At 37.3% G+C, this 21,555-nt stretch overlaps 1 protein-coding gene across 1 annotated transcript in view; it reads right to left on the minus strand.

Annotated features, from left to right (window-relative positions):
• ulk4 (unc-51 like kinase 4) overlaps window positions 1–21,555 on the minus strand; it is a gene marked incomplete at its 5' end in the record, with an annotated part of 224,362 nt that overhangs the window by 64,951 nt on the left and 137,856 nt on the right. The window contains 2 exons of the mRNA XM_081389791.1: window positions 4,268–4,434; window positions 19,044–19,149. Coding sequence (XP_081245917.1) covers window positions 4,268–4,434; window positions 19,044–19,149 — 273 coding nt within the window. The remainder of the gene's footprint in view (window positions 1–4,267; window positions 4,435–19,043; window positions 19,150–21,555) is intronic.

The following is a 21,555-nucleotide window of genomic DNA, read 5'->3' on the forward strand; positions in this document are numbered from 1 at the left end:
GATAGATAATGTAATGAAAATTGTAATGTTCTTGATACCTACAATATACTCATATTAAAGGTATCACAATATCTGTGAAAATATTAATTAAATATTTAAAGGAACATTGAAATCAAAAATTACATTTTGAAATAGAAAAAGAAAATTAAACACAGATCCAAATAACAAAAATTTGTGTACTTCACTGTGAAATATTAAATTACACAAACAGATGGATGGATGGATTTCATTCTATCAGGTACAAAGTGTAGGAGGTAAAACCTACAACCTTATTCAATGTACACTAAAAGTCAATGCATAATAAATAAAAAAAAATAGCAACATAAGAGTATACATTTCTCAGGACAGTGGAATGAATGTTGCTCATTTAGCCCAACATTGTTCAAAATGTACATCGACATGTACAATCAATGAACAAGGTGGAATCTGGGTGGAATAACCTTCCGCCCCTGGTCTCACTTCAGTCAACATAGAAATCAAACACCTGCTCTGCACAGATGAGTGGTTCTGCTGTCTTACACTACACAGTGTTTACAGCTAAACCTGGAACTGCTGGAGTAATACTGCCAGCCAACCCAAATAAATACACAATCATGACCTTCTACAAAAGATCCACATCCCAGAAAACACAACACAACACATATTCACACCACATAAGCTCCTCACACTACTATTATCTAGTACTAAAAGCAATTCCACAGGAAACTATAACCCTGCAGTAAACGAACTGGGAGATAATGGCCGCAGGGCCTTGTATGCCATAAAACGTCAATGCCCTTTAGAAACTCCTTTTAGGATTTGGCTGGAAATATTAGAATCTGCAATTGAGCCCATTGCCCTTTATGCCAATGGGATGTGGGGTCCACTTAAAAAACCTAGAATATGAAAATGGGACAAACGTCTAATTCTAAGCCGAATTATGTAAAATATCCAACCAATGCACCAACACACAACAAATACAGCATGCAGGACAGAATTCAAAAAATATTCCATAATTACACTGTAAAAAAATATTGCAATTTTAACTATAAAAAAAAAAAAAAAAAAAAAAAAAAAAAAAAACGGTAATTACTTAATTATATTCCTCAGCTGTGGAAAAGCTACTTTCTCTTTACCACCAGTGCTATTATGGTGGTTGAAATTATATGTTAAAGGTACAAAACGGACGTTGGATTGACACATTTTTATAGATTACAGGTCTAAATTGTAAAATTTATGTTGGTCTGTAAATATGCTTACATTTTTACTGCATTTTTACAGAATCACTCTGGCAACCACAGCTGTTAAAGCTACACTTAGCAAAAAACACTTTGTTCTTTCAAAATTATATGTGCTCATTAATGTGTAATTACTTCTACCAACTAATCAAGTATTCTCGTGAGTGTAGAATCTGCCATTTAGAATACATAGGAGCAATCCATGTTGCTCCTCCATCTTGAAAATATATTAGCCAAAGAGGGACATACCTGGAAATTCAAACTTCGCCTTTCGCGTTTTTACTCGTGACTGCCGGCAGATTTGAAATAATACGGCCACCGAGTTAAAACGCCCTCGGAATGGGAGGGGCTAGAAAGTAATATTCAGTTGGTAGTTATATACAATTTCACCGCTAGATGGGAGAAAATCCTACACAGTGTAGCTTTAAACAACAGGATAAAAAAAAAAAAAGTATAAAGATCTGGGACCTCATGTATCAATCTTGCGTACGCACAAAAACTTTGCGTACGCCAGCTTTCACACTCACGGTCGGATGTACTAACAGTGAAATTAACGCGAGAATGTGCGTTCCTCCACGCCAATTTCATGTCTGGCGTACGTACATTTCTCATTGTTTTTGTCCGTTGGCGACTCTTACAGGCAATAAAGTGAAGTTGCAAACATTACACAACGAATTGTTCTACAAGTCTATCGCACCACCAACCGTGGGAAAGCATTACTATTAATTTGCTATTTATAAAATAATTGTCATATATTGTCACACGAGCCTTATGGGAATATTCTTCTATAAATTTTGCAATTAAGTAAGAACATGTAAAAGCATATGCAAACTGATACAACCCTTAGTCTATGGCAATGACAGCTTTGGTTTAATGTCCACCTTTATATCAGACCATTTCTTTTAAAGGTAATTTAGGGTAGACGGTGTACAGTTGAGACATGTGTACAGTTGAGACACCTTAAATAACTTGCGTTCGCAGCAAGCCAAGTTGTGACTTTTGCTGTGCACGTGCGTATTAGTGTCCTCTTTGGTCGTGGGAAATTTGAACAACGGACGCATCTCCGATCCGAAGATATCGGGATTTTTTTTTTTTTTCATAAGATATGACGTTCACTTCACCATGCACTCTCCACAATGAATAGCTTATTATCTTTATGTGACTGTTAAACGTAACTGGTATCACCACAAACGTTATTCTGTGCCCTAAAAACTGGCATATTTCATGGTAGGCTATTGTGTCATGCAACGTAAATGCAAAATCTAGAGAAATGTGCGAGGTGGCCAGCGGGGGACAGTTGAGACACACTGTACCAACTGTACCCCCGATAGAGTTATATTAGGAAACACACTGTTTAGTTGTTCAGTGTTATGATAACAGTTTAAACGCCGTAATAGCCAGCATAGGACACAAATGAAAATAAAATGTGATATTTGTGATATTTAAACTGTGTATTATTAATAAATATTGCTACATATCTTGTTCCTGCTTTATACATTTTAACCAGTGCTAATTTAAATAAAATGAATGAGTAGCCTATAAATGGATGAATAAACAAAAATGTTGCCCAATTGTTATTTTCTTTATTTGTCTTTATTTTTTAATATTTTCAATGAATGGTTAGTTACCTTCACATCATTATAAATTGGTGTCTCAACTTTTCAGTGTCTATTTTTGTATGAAAAATCAAAACGCAAAAAAGTTTCTCAACTGTACTCAGTCTACTCTACAGTGTGACTTTCAGATCCCACCGCATTGACGACATCAGCCAAACTCTCCCACTCATATTTTTTTCATTTTGTTATTAATTCTGGAGGACAAACCTCCAAATAAAACATTTTTTTTTCGTTTCTACCTCCGATAGTAGCACCTCCAATTCACTTTCTGTAAAGTTTCGTTTCTTGTCACCATTTTCTTACTGCTTTATTTTGCCAAAGTGGACTCATTACCATATTTAAATGTATTTAATTAAGGGAGGAGACTGGGTGGGGCGTTGTGCTCGTGCATGTGCGCTCAATTTTACGTTAACTGGTATGTACAAAGAGAATATGCGTGGTATCCTTCGTACGCAGAGATTCATACATCTGGGTTTTTTTGTGCGTACGCACATTTACAGCTTTGTCCGTACGCAATGTTTTAGTATGAATTCAACGCAAGTCTTTGTACATGAGGCCCCTGCTATTCTGGAATCTTCTGATATCATATTAAAACCCTGCAATACTAAGAGGAAAGAACAACCCAAGCTTATTGGAAAAACGTGCCTGTGGTGACAAAATTCTGAAAATTCGTGACACTTTCAAAGTGGCGCTGAAAGTGCGTTCAGTTTTATCCGAAACAGATGAACGTGAATTTTGTTTTTTTTTATGTTTTATTATGTTGTTTTATGTACTGTAGCATAGCAGTTTAGAAATAAAATGTCCAGTGAGTGGCACTAAAAGGTTAACGCTTTTAACCTTTGCATTTGAAAATAACGTACCACCTACACTAAACCCTAAACATACCCGATAGTAGGGGATATACTGCTAGACACGATTAACCAGTAGAGATTTGTCAACCGGTAGAGATTTTAGACTATCGCCTCTATTGCGGTTACACTCACTTGGCATTGCTGTGCTGCATGCGTGGGGGTCACGAAAGCTTATCGTCTACATGCGTTTTTAAGCATTGTGGTTTAAAAACAAGTGATTTTAGACTGTTGAGGCACAATAGACAGCGGACCAGAACTCATTTCGCTATATGGGTGGCTGTCTTAGAGACGCGCTCATGTGAAGCCGCTTTATTGGCCTTGAACAGTTAAATACACACACTTGTATGTGTCAAAATGCCTGTCTTTGCAAGTATCTTAGTAAATACAGTCATTTATGCCTTAAGTGAATGCAAACAGTTGAGAAAGGAAATGCATGTGTAACAGTATATTGGATCTGGGCAGCTCTTAAAGTGACAGCAGCCTAATTCATGCTGTCTGTCATTCACGTTAATCAAACAACAAACAATTAAGTTTAATTACTTTAATAAAATAAATCTAAACTGAAATAGAGAGAGAATGTTACCTGAAGGGCCAGTCGGACAACAGATGAAAGGTTTTTGAGTAGGCAGTGGATGATGTCCAGCAGACACAGGAGCAGAGAAGAACAGCTCTTCATTCCTGAGTGCATTTCTCTCTCCAGATATACGCCAGAGACTTCCACAAAGACATTACTCACCACCTCAATTACACCTGAGAAGAGAGATAAACAAACACAGTCACTCTTCTATACATGCATCTGCTCTGACACATCTACCATTAGATATCAGCAATTTAATTAAACAACTGTCTGTCACACAATACATTACACTTAATATACTTACTGTCTGAAGTAGTCATAGTAACATAAGTAAGCAGAGAGTATATCACTATTCTCAGTGTATGGTAAACATTCAAAACCATAAAAAAAATACATATATAATCTGAAGTAATTTTACGAAGAGGTAGAAAAAAATATGTTGTATACAAACAATATATATAGTTGTAGTGTATTTATATAGTTTGGGGTTGTTAAGTTTTTTTTTTTTGCTGACAGAAATGAGTACTTTTTTTCCCAGCAAGGATGCACTGAATTGCCCTGAAGTGACAGTAACAACGTCTAGAATGATATAAAATAAATTCTGTGCTTTTGTTTCTTGAGCACCAAATCAGTATATTCATCAGTATGATTTCTGAAGAATCATGTGACACCGAAGACTGGAGTAATGGCTGCTGAAAATTCAGCTTTTCTGTCACATAAATAAATTTCATTTGAAAAAATTACATTTTTATAATATTGCACAATATAACTGTTATTGCTCTTTTTTTTATAAGTCAAATGCAGCTTTGGTGAGCATAAGAAACTTCTTTCAAAAACATCTTTAATAAATCTTACTGATCCCAGTACTTTATAGAACAGTACACACACACACACACACACACACACACACACACACACACACACACGGGATAGCTGTGATGGTTTGTTTGTAAAATCGCAAAATACACAAGGTACATATTTTACAAACTTTATACAGATAAATAGACATTAGTCTTGTAAAAAATATTAAATGTTTTCCTATCTAAATATTTTTTAATTGGTAATATTATTTTGAGGACCTTATAGGATGTATATATGCATAATTAAATGATGTATCATATTCCACATATTCTACTCTATTCTATTCCATTCTATTCTGTTCTATTTCAATTTGTAAATATGCAAATGACTAAAGTTGAACTTTGATCATTTTATTCCTGGCAGAAAAATCTGTTGTCATAAACTCAAACACAGACCACAAGTAACTGGGATGAAGTTACCAATGTTCGTTTTGAGCATCCAAATAAAGTCTTTGAATCCTTACACGTGAGACTAAGTTCTGCTTCATGCCCAAAACCACATGATTCAGGTCCAAATGAACTTTCAAAAGAAAAATACAGTCCAACCTAATCCACAGTGTGATGCATTTAATGTGACTTCCAAAGACCAGAAGTAAAGAGATGCACAGAAGTCTTCTAATTTAAACTTTCACCCATTATTCAACTTCAAGGATCCCATAAAAGGAAATGGAAAATAACATTTACACATTACTCTGCACAGTAGAGTGGAGTTGAACAAAAATAACATTTCCAGCCAGAAGATCTTTTAATTCATTCAGGGATCAACATGAATGGCATGACACATGAAATACATGATCTTCCACAAAAGCAGGACCCTTGCCTTCCCTTCCACCTTATTGTGTCTTTCTTTCTCAGTATTGTTGAAATATTAAGATTGAATGAATTATGTGTTCATCTCTCCTTTCCTTGCTAAGCTCTCAACATGTTATGATCTTTTACCCAGAACACTGTGCTTATAAGATATAGACTGGGAGGTGGACAAACACTGTTTTTAATACTGCTATTGCTACTACAGGTGGCACACATTTCTGCATTTTCCTGTTATAAAGCTAAAATAAGCATCCGAAGTGAGTTGACTTGTACTCTGAGAAGACTGTAGGATTAAGATGTGAGTGAAAATCCTCATGAATTGGTTTGGTGAGTAGTTTGCCTCTATGCGTTGATGTATTTTCCTTTGAAAATTATGTCATTTGTAATGTAATAAAAGATAATAAATAAATAAAAATGAAACTGATTTGCCATATTAGATTTAATAGGACATTTTCTTTATAATACCATTTACTGTTAAAACCATGCATGATCAATTTTAGTAATAGTGAAGATGTGTATTTTGAAAATATATTATTTCATGTTGGTGCATGTGGTATTTAAAATGTAGGAAGGAGAGAGTATTCTCGCTCTAGAAAGCATTAGATAAGCCAAAATTTCTCCAGTGCATTGAGTTATAAATTTTTCTACATTTTCTCGCGTTACTTGCCGTTTAGTAAATCTGGCCCTTTAAATGCATTTATCTGTAAATAAATAAATCTTTGCACAGGGCTGTAGAAATGTGACAGTCGATATGATTTATGACGATGCAATGAGACAGACATGCCAACACATAAAAAAGAGACTCAGACAAGTTGCAAAGGGAATGAGGTTAAAACACAGTTTACATAGTGGGGAGAAGTATTTGATACACTGCCGATTTTGCAGGTTTTCCCACTTACAAAGCATGTAGAAGTCTGTAATTTTTATCATAGGTATTTTTCAACTGTGAGTGACGGAATCTAAAACAAAAATCCATAAAATCACATTGTATGATTTTTAAGTAATTAATTTGCATTTTATTGCATGACATAAGTATTTGATACATCAGGAAAGCAGAACTTAATATTTGGTACAGAAACCTTTGTTTGCAATTACAGAGATCATACATTTCCTGTAGTTCTTGACCAGGTTTGCACACACTGCAGCAGGGATTTTGACACACTCCTCCATACAGACCTTCTCCAGATCCTTCAGGTTTCTGGGCTGTCGCTGGACAATACGGACTTTCAGCTCCCTCCAAAGATTTTCTATTGGGTTCAGGTCTGGAGACTGGCTAGGCCACTCAAGGACCTTGAGATGCTTGTTACGGAGCCACTCCTTAGTTGCCCTGGCTGTGTGTTTTGGGTTGTTGTCATGCTGGAAGACCCAGCCACGACCCATCTTCAATGCTCTTACTGAGGTAAGGAGGTTGTTGGCCAAGAATTTGCGATACATGGCCCCATCCATACATGGCCCCATCCATCCTCCCCTCAATACGGTGCAGTCGTCCTGTCCCCTTTGCAGAAAAGCATCCCCAAAGAATGATGTTTCGTCCTCCATGCTTCACGGTTGGGATGGTGTTCTTGGGGTTGTAATCATCCTTCTTCTTCCTCCAAACACGGCGAGTGGAGTTTAGACCAAAAAGCTCTATTTTTGTCTCATCAGACCACATGACCTTCTCCCATTCCTCCTTTGGATCATCCAGATGGTCATTGGCAAACTTCAGACGGGCCTGGATATGCGCTAGCTTGAGCAGGGGGACCTTGCGTGCGCTGCAGGATTTTAATCCATGATGGCGTAGTGTGTTACTAATGGTTTTCTTTGAGACTGTGGTCCCAGCTCTCTTCAGGTCATTGACCAGGTCCTGCCGTGTAGTTCTGGGCTGATCACCCACCTTCCTCATGATCATTGATGTCCCGCGAGGTGAGATCTTGCATGGTGCCCCAGACTGAGGAAGATTGACCGTCATCTTGAACTTCTTGAATTTTCTAATAATTGCGCCAACAGTTGTTGCCTTCTCACCAAGCTGCTTGCCTGTTGTCCTGTAGCCCATCCCAGGCTTGCACAGGTCTACAATTTTATCCCTGATGTCCTTACACAGGTCTCTGGTCTTGGCCATTGTGGAGAGGTTGGAGTCTGTTTGATTGAGTGTGTGGACAGTGTCTTTTATACAGGTAACACGTTCAAACAGGTGCAGTTAATACAGGTAATGAGTGGAGAACAGGAGGGCTTCTTAAAGAAAAACTAACAGGTTTGTGAGAGCCGGAATTCTTACTGGTTGGTAGGTGATCAAATACTTATGTCATGCAAATAAAATGCAAATTAATTATTTAAAAATCATACAATGTGATTTTCTGGATTTTTGTTATAGATTCCGTCTCTCACAGTTGAAGTGTACCTATGATAAAAATTACAGACCTCTACATGCTTTGTAAGTAGGAAAATCGGCAGTGTATCAAATACTTGTTCTCCCCACTGTATCTGTCCCAAGTCAGAGTATGTCAAAAAGAAGGGAAGGTGTCATGACTGGACAGACAAAGGAAGGTGAGAGGCAGATCTAATTGCAGCTTTTAACTTTATAAACCAAAATAAAACAAAGACAGTAATCTGCAAAGGGTGAGTATCAACGCAACAGCTTCACACAAAATATGAAAAGACAATACCAAAACAAAGAACTGAACAAACTGAGGGCTTATAAACATAGGATAATGACAAACTAAACAAGAAACAGGTATGCAACATAACTGGGAACCATAGCAACTAACTAATGATCAGACCAGAGGAAATGGTATGAAAACACATGGAAACAAGGAATACATACATTTTTCCTGTTTACAGAGCCTAGGTTTTGTTGCAAGACATATTTCAGTGATATCTGCAGGTAAGAAAGATTGTCAAGTTCTGATCTATTTCTTGTGCAATTCCCCACTTGAAAAGGACAGTCCCTCCACATGAAGATCTTGACTGGATTTCACTCAATAAACAGCCATGGGATCAGTTGTTTGTCTTTTATTTACCATTTTTTGGTGGGCAGTAAACAGGTGAAAAACCTCAAAAGAGAGATGACGAATACAAGTTATTATTTGAGTTGACAGCCAAATTAAATAAACAGAATTATTCACATTCACCTCAGATAAACACATTACTGCCATTATAAAAATACAAGGTTTCCACTTTTAGTTTTCCAAAGTAAATACCCAAAATTTTAAATCAAATGATCAGAATCAGTATATTTTTAGCTAAATTCGCATTTTAGCCAAATACATTCAAAATATTTTTAGTAGTAAAAAATTCAATTTATTTTCTAATCAGTAGTTTTAAGCAGTATTTTCATAGTAAAGAATTATTCTAAGGTATCATTGTTAGCCACACGACTAGATATGCTTTACCAAAACAAATCAGTTGGTATTTTAATTTTTAAAATGTATATTTTCTTATCTTTTAACCAAGTATCTTTAGCCAAATAACTTTTTTACCTTCCATTGGTTTAATATTTAGGTTAATTAATAGATCTCATTATATTTTTAGCCAAACTGTGTTTCCATACTTTTTAGCCAAGTTAGATCTTACATTTTTTAGCCAAAGATTTTTAGACTATACATTTTTAACTGAATTACGAACTTGGTTTATTAAGATTTCTACAAAGTTTAAATTACTTTTAACCATTTCAAACACATTCTTTGTCAAACAATGAATTTGGCTTTTCCTACTTTTCCTTTATACCCCACAAACAACATTTGAAGTTACAAATACCACTGCAAAAGTCCTATCAAAGTCAACAAGAGTTAAGAGTCTGTGTTTTCCAGAGTATCATTAGCACTGCACTGCTTAAGTCAGTCTAGCCAAACATGGCCAATATGGCGCTTACCGGCTGTCCTTCACAGTTTTTTGGAGGGCTTGGTCTTGCACAGTCACCTTGATGACAAAGTTGAAGTTTCCTTGGTCTTTTGGTGCTATAAATGCTCCTTTCACTGCGGTCTAAAGACAACAACAGAGCCAGATACTGGCACGCCCAGATTGCCTGGAAGATTTGTTCCACCTGGTTCACCACTGATTGAAGAAGCAGGAGTTTCACCACTGAGGAGCTCCCAGGCAGTTTGTCAGCACAAAGATATTTTATGCATATATATATATATATATATATATATACACAGCGGGGGAAATAAGTATTGAACACGTCATCATTTTTCTCAGTAAATATATTTCCAAAGGTGCTATTGACATGAAATTTTCACCAGATGTTGGTAACAACCCAAGTAAGCCATACATACAAAGAAACAAACAAAAATAAGTTCAGAAATTAAGTTATGTGTAATAATGTGAAATGACACAGGGAAAAAGTATTGAACACATGAAGAAAGGGAGGCTCAAAAAGGCATGGAAAGCCAAGACAACTGCTGAAAACTTACAGTAATTAAAAAGCAATCCAGCCCCCTGTCAGTGGAAATTAATAACAGCTGGTTCAGTCCCAAATGATGGCCTACAAAAAGGTCTCATTGCCAAGGTGTCACACAAGACACATCTCATGATGGGTAAAAGCAAAGAGCTGTCTCAAGACCTTCGCAACCTAATTGTTGCAAAACATAATGATGACATTGGTTATAGGTCTAAGCTTCTGAATGGTCCAGTGAGCACTTTTGGGGCCATAATACGGAAGTGGATAGACAATAATTTCACCATAAATTTGCCTCGACCAGTGAGTGCTCTTCGCAAGATTTCTGATAGAGGAGTGAAAAGAATTATCAGAAGAGTTGTCCAAGAGCCAACACCAAGTTGTATGGTGTTTTTAGGTTAATGTGCACTGCCATTTCTCCTCCAAATATGGTGTGTATTATGGCAGCCAAACAGTTCAATTTTGCCCTAATGTGACCACACTATATTCTCCCAGTATTTCACTGGCTTTTCCAAATGTTGTGCAGCAAACTTTAAATGAGCTTCAACATGCTTTTTTTTTAGTAATGGAGTCTTGCGTGGTGAGCGTGCATACAGGCAATGGCGGTGGAGTGCATTACTTACTGTTTTCTTTGAGACAACAGTACCTGCTATCTGCAGGTCTTTTTGAAGCTCTCCACAAGTGATCCTTGGCTCTTGGACAACTCTTCTGATAATTCTTTTCACTCCTCTATCACAAATCGTGCGAGGAGCACTGGTCGAGGCAAATTTATGGTGAAATTATTGTCTTTCCACTTCCGTATTATAGCCCCAAAAGTGCTCACTGGACCATTCAGAAGCTTAGAATGGTGCCTATAACCAATGCCATCATTATGTTTTGCAACAATTAGGTTGCGAAGGTCTTGAGACAGCTCTTTGCTTTTACCCATCATGAGATGTGTCTTGTGTGACACCTTGGCAATGAGACCTTTTTGTAGGCCATCATTTGGGACTGAACCATCTGTTATTAATTTCCACTGACAGGGGGCTGGATTGCTTTTTAATTACTGTAAGTTTTCAGCAGTTGTCTTGGCTTTCCATGCCTTTTTGCCTCTCTCTTTCTTCATATGTTCAATACTTTTTCCCTGTGTCATTTCACATTATTACACATAACTTAATTTCTGAACTTATTTTTGTTTGTTTCTTTGTATGTATGGCTTACTTGGGTTGTTACCAACATCTGGTGAAAATTTCATGTCAATAGCACCTTTGGAAATATATTTACTGAGAAAAATGATGACGTGTTCAATACTTATTTCCCCCGCTGTATATATATAAAGAATTCAGATGCAAAAGCTTCTAAGTGCCATCTGAAATTTTCTTCTAGATTCTAGAATGATCATTTCTATCAAGTAATTTCACTTAAACGGCAATGAAAATTACCTATTAATTGTCATTTAAGTAAAATTACTGAACTTAAATATACGAGCTTGATAAAAATGATCATTCTAGAAGAAAATTTCAGATGGCACTTAGAGGCTTTTGCATCTGAACTCTTCATATATATATATATATATATATATATATATATATATATATATATATATATATATATATTTTTTTTAAGTATGATTTATACTAAAGTAAGTGGGATTCAACCTGACGATACATCACAGAAACATGTACCAGATGATCAATACATTCAACCACACACAGAAGGACCTATAACTCTACACATACAGAGGAAAACACAACACTCCACAGTAAATATAGAGGGGTACTATCAATTTCCTGCATAGGTGCACCCTGGGGACTATAAACTCAACACAAAAAACACCAAAGGGTGAAGTGGCCACTTGGAACATAGACTATTTCCAGTGTTTTGGGGATGGCATGTGAAAGCAAGTGTGTGTGTTAAGCTACCTTCCAGTCCCAGCAGTAATAATCAGGAGGAGTTGAGTAAGACCTGAGGCTATCATGCTGTTTATCTGAGATTAGTACTGCAGTTATCTGAGGTGAAGGACCCACGCATGAAATTCGCCGCTTGACAAATTATGCAAGATGAATACAGCGGCAATGCCATCAACAATACAAATCCACTGCTGAACGAAGAAAATACAGCCAAGGCTGTCACCTTTAATACAGGGAAAATACAGATGAAACTGGAACTGCAGCCTGGAACGTTCACAATTTAGGTGAATTATCATAAATGCACACGGTGCAAAAATTACTTCTGAAATTTGTATGCAAATATATTGAACTGAAATGCATACATAGGTCTTAACAGAGCTGTGAGCAGTATTTCAGCGCTGTCTCAAACACAAAGAGCTACTTGCCAGACTCTGAATATTTATGCTTACAGCTGTACAGTTAAATTTATGTAACTTACTTTCTTTTGGTTCCAAATTCATTGCTATTACTTCCAGTAAAATGAGTCATGCAAATATGACTTTAGGATATGGATGTTTTTCCGCCTCCACGAGCAAAGCAAAAAACAAACAAGTCAGCAGTTCACGTTTTATGAGGAAATACCTCTCTCTCTCCTTCGTACGACAGTCAGAAAGCAGATATGTGCCACAAAAGCAAGGGAATATACCTGATGTTTATGGCACACATTTATGTGTCAAAATGCCTCAGAGGCAATAGGACATCTGATTTCTTATAAAAATCAAACGCAGTATTGTACTCCCAACACAAAGACCATTCCAAAAGTTAGGCAGCGTAACTATGCCATCTTCTATACCCACTTTTAGTCAAACATTCAAGGCAGCATTACATGAATACTTCATAGATAAGGCAATTGCAGAATGGATGGCGACAAGCTCAAGTCTTTTTGCTCTATTATTTTATATATTTTTATTGCATCTTCCAGGTTTAATACACATTGTGTTAACTTCACAGGATACGCTATAGTATGATGACGACTCATAATTATTCATAAGACTGCATTCCCTTATCAATTCAGAAGACACTTCACTTAATTATTCACAACCAAATGCTTTCTTATGACATACATTTCAAACTGGGAGATAAAGTACAGTACAATCTTAAACAAAGTTTCTAAAAAGGAGTTTCCATAGAAAATCGGTTTCTCAAAGAACCTTTAGGTTAACAGTTCTTAAAGCAACCATTTTTTTTGAGTGTTAAGAACATTTTAAACATATAAAGAACCCTTTTCCACTATAAATATAAATGGAATGGAAAGGTTCCATGTATGTTAAGTGTTCCATAGAGTGTAGACGAGATTCACATTGTGAGTGTTTGTTTTCGCTTTGTAAGATTTTTTGTGGTATAAATAAACAGAGGAGAAAACCTGCGTAATTTAAAAATACTACTGTTATTATGTCATGAAATGTAGTTTTAGGAGTTTTTCAGGTGAGTGTAATTAGTAACCCAAGAGACTAACTTAAAGGGTTAGTTCACCCAAAAATGAAAATTCTGTCAGTAATTACTCATCCTCATGTTGTTCCAACCCTGTAAGACTTTCATTCATCTTCGGAACACAAATTAAGATATTTTTGATGAAATCTGAGAGCTGGATCACTCCTCCATAGGCTTCTATGGGATCGAAACTTGCAAACCCAAAAAGTTAGTAAAGACATGGTTAAAATAGTAAAATATCTCAGATTTCATCGAAAATATCTTAATTTGTGTTCTGAAGATGAACGAAAGTATTACGGGGTTGGAACAACATGAGGGTGAGTAATTACAGACAGAATTTTCATTTTTGGGTGTACTATCCCTTTAAGACTAAACTAAACTGAAGCTCACCGGAATGAAACGAACACAAAACACAACATAATCCTGACACTTCCACAGTCTGGTTTTCTTCTTCTTGCTTATTCCTTCTACGTCTGTTATCTTTCACCCCAACAAATCTCACCAATTATAAAACTCATCTCGTCTTTCTCACTCTTTCCTCGTCTCAATCAACCCTCAACCCCCGGCGCAGCTCTCTTTATTTTCCTCACATTTTCTTGTTCTTTCTTCATCTTTCTCTCACTCCCTCCTCCACTTCTTGTATCTGCGTCCCGTGGCCATGCTCTCTTGCTCGCACCTAAAAGAACCAATTACGCGCCCCCCCCCCCCCCTTCTAGAGCGGAGCAGGACCGAGGTGGCTGGCATTAGCAAGATAGCGCTAATTGTAGGGGTTATATTTAGTGCTGGGTCAGAGCTTTCCGAGAGGAGGAGTGCTGATAACAATGGTGGCTGCATGAGATGGCTTGTAGATGACCCTGTGCTGTAAAAAAACAAAACAGGTGTGGAGGGCAGGGTTTGTTGCGTCTGATCCCAGCCTGCAGCAGCCTGGTTCGCTTAGACACAAAAAGAGGTCCATGAGGGGTTGTTGTGATATGGGGAAGCATGCTGTGCATAGATCTACCAGAAAAAAAAGCCATTACAGGCCTGTACTTATCTGGAAGGCTTGGGATGTGTGTGTGTGTGTGTGTGTGTGTGTGTGTGTGTATGTGAGTGCTTACGGTCAGCCTCACTGCAGGTGACAGATAGGAACTAACCTGTGAAAAACAGAATATGCACTTTCCCCGATAACAAAACTCATCAAGGGCTAACGTTTTGCATGGCAGACTTCATTCCTTTAAACATTTGTGTTCGTTTATATTTTTAGAGATAGAACGTTATGCAAATAGCTTAAGTTATTAATGGCTTACTAGCATGAAACCGATCTTAATTGTCAACTTGTACTTTACAGGTATACGAAAACTATCATTTAAAATACATAAATGTCAAATTTCCGTGTTTGCTATATTAGTATAATATAGACCTTTCTCACAACTTCCGTATTTGTGACCGGAAATACGCAATCGTCGTGGTAATCTACTTCCTCCGCAGTCAAGGCAACATAAACAAATGGCGCAAGCAACTAGCAAGAGCTATTGACACGCTAATGATGTGTCATTTTAGTTAACAGTTCAGTAACAGTTAGCCTCGCTCTCTACTTACCTTGATGTTTATGGACAAATTCCGTGTGGAAATTTTTTTACCCTTTATTTCGTTTTTTCTTTTTGTTGACGGAGTTTTCCTCTATGAGTCGTCACATCAGCAAATGTAATATTTGGCAAATCCGTTAATGAAGTTGTGTAGACTCTTTGATCCACTTTAAACTTGCCCGCGTTTTTGTTTTTCTGGTGTGTTGACGCTTGACAGGAACTCCGCTTCCACAACGATTACGTATTTCCGGTTATTGTGAGAAAGGTCTATTAGTATATTGCTTTTTGTGGCAAGGGGGCGTGGTTTAGCATTTGCTGCAGATGGAGAGTGAGCCCGGGAGACGTGTGGTAAGGGACGCTCCTCCGGTTTACAAGATCTAACTGGTGTTATCATTTTGCAGTGAGTCAAGAGACAGGATAAAAGCCTGTGATGTCTGGCTGCAGAGAGAGAGAGAACCTGCCACGAGAGCGAGATGTGCTGGACTGAGTTGAAACTGCTGATGAGCAAGTTTTTTGAGTTGATGTTGGAAAGAGCCCTTGTGCCAAATTTATTTTGTGAATTAAGTTTGGACCCTGACTCCTCCTTTCCCTGAAACCATGAAACTGATATTTTCACACTTCCTTAGATATTATTCCTGAAAATGTATTATTTACATATTTAAATAGACTAATTATTTTATTGCATTATATAAGGCACTTCAACAGAATTTTAATTCATATTTCTGTTGAAAGTTTTGTGAGAAAAAACAAAAAAACTTTAACTGTGACCAGACAAAATAAAATGCAGACTTAATTACTTCTGTTTACAATTTTGAACTCTGCTCATTAGATAAAAAAAAATGTAAATTACATTTTATAACTACAGGTTATTCTACAGCGTGCTTACAACCAGGGCTTGACATTTACATCCGCCAAACCAAACGCCAAATAGTGTAATGTAGTCACTTCCACTAGCCACTTTGGTGGGTTGAATTTTATAATATATCCATTTTTCAATTATAGTCTTTTAAAAAGGCTACATATCGATACTGAAATATCTGAAACGCTTCAAATACTCATTTTCCGCAGAGTAGCTACACGATACCAGCTGCGCCTTTTCTCTCTCTCTCATCTCTCTGACAGCGAGTTGACAAACAAACTCGTCACCCCTCACTCACTCGTTTCTTTTGCTCCGGATAAATATGCCTGGTGTTACAGGGCTTGAATTTCGACGTGTGATTGCACGTATTGCGCACAATTTTACTTATTCTCGCAGATTTTCTGCTCACACCCAAAGTGCACACACATAAAACCACCTCTCAGTACTAAATTGAGTTCTTTTCCGCAGCGTATTGCGCTTAAACACTCAAATACACACAAAATAACATCAAAATGCCAGTCTTGGCGAATATTCAAGTAAACACAGTCAGTTATGTTTTTAATGAACATTAACAGTTGAGAAAGAAAACGCAAGTGTAACAGTAATGGATCCGTGCATCCGGTCTTAAAGTGACAGCAGCAAATTATGAGATAATATAAAAAATATCTACTGTATATGGCTGTTTTTTCCCATAGTAACTTTGGAAAACCACTTGCCACAGTGGCTGGAGGGCAAAAAAAATACAGTCAAGTCCTGCTAATAACCTATTAGTTTAGTCTTGACTTAAGAACAAATTGTGCAACCAAATTATGTAAAAACTAAATAGTTACAAACTAAATAGAAGTTACTTAGCAAATTTGGTGCAATAAACATTTTATTTGAATGAATGTTGCTAATGTGTCTGTTCAGAAAAACATGACCATTCGCATGCCTTCAATGCAACATATATATATATATATATATGATTCACCGTCAGGATGTTCACTAAGGGGCTGTTTACACCTGGCCACTTCATGCATTTTCTCAGATCGGATAGCTATCTGATTTATCAAAACGATTCCATTTACACCTGGTCACATAAATGTGTTTTCGCGAAAGGGATAGAAATCCAATCTTCAATTTCCATGATATAAGCAGATTTAATGGAGTTCAAGTCACCGAAAGCAACAGATATGAGCTGCATTTTACTGCTCATCAGCTAATTTCAAAATCAAAGACCGCAATAAGAGAGAGCGACAAACAGCACTGGTAAGATCATTTCGTTTCTTTACTTTTAATGAAGCTGATTGTGTGTTAAGCGTCTGCGACTTACTTTCACTTTGATTTGCAACAGTTTGCACGTTGGCTTGATGAATAGATGCTAAGCTGCTCATCTGCGGTGATGCGTGTTGCAGTAGCGTCGTAATATCTGGATATAAAATGACATATAGACTATAACACGCTCTCATACATTTATTTTTTAGCATTGTTGGGAGGAGTAAAATTTACATATGTGGTTTAAAAAGCCACATTTACACTTGCCCAGTTTCGTCTGTAATACAGCCCAGACCACCTCCTGAAGTGGTTTGAGCGATTGGATTTAAATCCATCTTAAAAACGTTTCAGAGGGCATGTGCACCTGGTCTTTTCACGATCGGATAGCTATCCGATCACAGAAAACGCATGAAGTGGCCAGGTGTAAACAGCCCCTAACAGTATATTGCTGTTCACATATTTCAAACTTTTTTTTACTTCTAAGCAAAGAACGAAAATATATAAAAGAAAGAACTTCATCATCAAGTATATCAGGACCTTTAAAACATACTTGCAAATTGCCACCAAGACCTGCACTTGTGGCAAAAAGTTTCTAAGTAGCAGCTATGAGATCCAAATTTTCAAAATATTCGTAATATGATTTTTGGACCAAATCCTGAAGTTATAGTCCGAATTATAACCATAAAATCTGATTTGGTTGAAAATAATTGTATTAAAGAAACAACAAGGATGTAGAACCGGTGACATGTTTTGCTTGGTAAACTCATGGTCACCCATCCCAGCTACAGCTCTCTTTCTGAGGTGAGTGCTAAGAACGTGTTACTTAACGTAGTCAACGTGAATCTCACCTTCTCTAGAACCACATGAGCACTTAAGTGTGAACCGACACACTGTTTTTTACCAAGGTGCCCCCTCTTCAAACCATGTTGAATGTGAAGTGTGTGTGTGAATCTGACTCATCTCCTTTTGAAAAAACACAAACACGACACACACAAACACACACCCCCGCACACTTCAGCGTCCATCTCGCTTTAGCGTGCGGCGAAGACAGGCATGCGGGTCCAAAACTGTCAACATAAGTAAGGCTATAGGAATCCATTACTCAATAATTCAGCACAGGGAGCTGAAAGCGTCAGGGTGAGACTGGGCATTCACACGGCAGGCTGGGGGGAATAAAAAAGAAAGAAAGAAAGAAAAAAACAGCCTTGCATGGTCATGAACAGAGAGACAACACACAGCAACTTGTGCAGATGAGAGAATGAGTAGAGGCCAGATAGCACCAGATATAAACAGAAAGAGAGAGGCGGCTTTTTAAGATGCCCAAGCCTGGATGGTGGGTGATATGAGGGCTAGAGGGGTGGGACACTAAGTAGATGTGGGCTACAGGGCCACCACACAAGAGTCCATGCTGATAAAAGCAGCAGTATCTGGTGAAAGCCCTTTAAAAAGGCAGCTGAACACCCTCCCCCTCCATCAGAGTCACACGCGAGAGTCAGACAGCGAGATGAGAGCAATAAGGGTCTGGTAATGGAATGAAAACACTCCAAAACAAAACAAGGGCAGCTCTCTGAATGCAGGCCCTTTTCATGTGTGTGGCAGTGTCTGGGTGAAAAGACTGTGTGGGTTTGTGCTTTCTGGTTCAGAGAAGGCTAGAAACCGCAGGGCCGATATATCAAAGCAAGTGACGTTCAGATGCACTGCACCTTGCTGGTAGAACGGTCGGAGGTCCGTGCCCTTCTGTCCAATCAAATTGCTGAGGAGAGCCATGGCGTTCTGCATCATGCCGCCAACTGTGTTATTCTGATGCTCCTAAAAAAAGAGAACATCTTATTAAAATCTCCAAATATCTGAAAAAAACACAAAAACATTTTTGTTATAAAATGTTACAATCAGTTTGGATGAAGACGTTTTGAATGAATCAAAGCTCTGTGTAAATTAGTGGATTTAACTGACCACGTATAACCTGAATTCTACACAGTTTGAATTGTTTATTAGTGGATCTTGCTGGATCTTTCTAGATATGTCATTACGCGACAGGAAGCTCGCACTCCAGGCTGCCATTAGTGTGCAATTACAGGTAATAATGTTGTAAATAATGTTCAGTTTCTTGCACAGACCGATTGTTTCTCTACATAAGACCTTAATGTATTGTTAGGGGCCATGGGTATTAATTTTGTTGTCACTGTATGTGTTTTTTTTTTTTTTTTACCCTCAAAGTGACAGTAGCCATTGACTTGCATTATACAAAATCACCAAGAATCATGGTTTCAGCAATCCTCTTTACTGTTCAACTGAAGAAAAAAAGTCACCTACATCTTGGATGACCTGAGGGTGAGTAAATTAACAGCAAATTTTCATTTTTGGGTGAACTATTAAAAATGACATAATATTTTTGAGTTTATTTGTTTTAATACAAAAGAAGTACATATTAGCTTAAATATTCTCTCGGACCAAGGGGGCCTTGGAGTGAAAAAAGTTTTAGAGACACTGTTTTAAATGATCAGGCTGGGTGGATGATACAGTGAATACGCCAACAACAACAAAAATCCATAGATTCACATTGAAGAAGGAATCATATATTGACCTGAATGACATATGACTTGGGGGGCAATGAAGGGTGTTATGGAATACAAAGTACAGTATTTAGTGACTGTAATCTAATTATACTGTATTTTTAAGTAGTCTAAAAGGTTACAGGCACTGACTATTAATTACATTCCAAGTACTAATTACATATTTAATGGGTTTGGGTTACACACATTTTGAAGGTATTATTTTATAAAATTCATTTTAAAACATGAATTAAGACCATACATCTCTAGTGCGACAGAGGAATGCAAGGTTAAGTGCAATATGTTGAGTGGAAAAATGTAAAAGTTTTCTGTGAAATGCAAGTTCTTCATTAAAGAACGTTCAACCACTGTAAGCTCAAAGGTGATCTGGAATTTATCATAGAATGAGACTCACACTGCTGAGGTACACAAGCAGACGTATCTGCACACATACATTGGTTTCAAGCAATTTGCCCTCTGGTTTGAAAGTGTTTGTAGGTTTTAGAAAGTAACATGAAAGTAATTTGAAATCTGATCATATTTTCAATAATGTAATGAGTAACATAATTTGTATTATTATTAATAATAATAATATATAATAAAAAATAATATTATTAAATATGATCATATTTCTAAAATACTAATATCATTAATGCTATCTTAAAAATGTGTTTTAAAGTATTTAGTGATCAGTAATGTAATCAGATTACTTTTTAAGAGTTACTTATCAAAAGGCATCTTTACACAGATAATGTAAGGCGGCTCTGTGCCTGTTCAAAATTATGTGAAATAATAATGCATAAAATCCAGACTAAATTATGCCCACCTTAGCCCCAAAAAGTATACAATTTAAAATAAATACATTTATGTTACCTCTGAGCAGCTTTAAACAGTCAGTGTACAGACACCTACAGTAAATACCAGTTTCAGAGGCACTTCTGTGCCAACTATTTATTCTAGTTTTATTTACTTATCTCTCATTGGTTACTTGTATTGCTGTTGCCGCCATTTTGTAAACAAAATAAGCCACTCAAGACTATGCAGTACAATGATTTTAGCATAGTTAGTAATTTTGCCATTTAATTCTCAAAACCATGATCAAATCACTGAAACATAAGCCTTGCTCATCGCTTTAATGCAAGACTATATAGCACTTCCAATGAGGCAAAAAATGTCTGCTATAAAACCAGCAATAGGAAAAAGTGCTTCCACTCTTGTGTAAGCGTCTGCTATTTTCAGGTGTGGAGAGTGAATCTAACCAGAGAGGGCAGAGGTGCTGCCAGATAGAGAGAGACAAGGCTCTGCCCTTCTCATCTCTCCCCCAGGGTGGACACCCGAGGCTGGGTGAGGCCAACAGGGGGAGCTGGCTAAGGCCGGAGGTGTAGGGACGGTGTTGTCTAGGTCTTTCCACTCTAGGGTCAAAGACACTGTCTAATCCTACAGCGAGCTCAGGTCCAGGGGCCGATTAAAAACATGATAAACAGACAAAGAAGAGCAGAAAGAAGGCAGAAGAAGGAGGGGAAAAATCGATGGGGGTTTTAATTAGAGGTCTGAGCGAGGCTTGGGAGGGAAAGAGAGAGCGAGAAAGGGAGATAAAGAGAGAGAAAGAGGGGTCTGGCCAACTCTACTGGCTGACAGAAAGCTAGAGAAGGGTATGTCTGTC

The sequence above is a fragment of the Scardinius erythrophthalmus genome, assembly GCF_964197995.2.
Source record: "Scardinius erythrophthalmus genome assembly, chromosome: 16".
NCBI lineage: Eukaryota > Metazoa > Chordata > Actinopteri > Cypriniformes > Leuciscidae > Scardinius > Scardinius erythrophthalmus.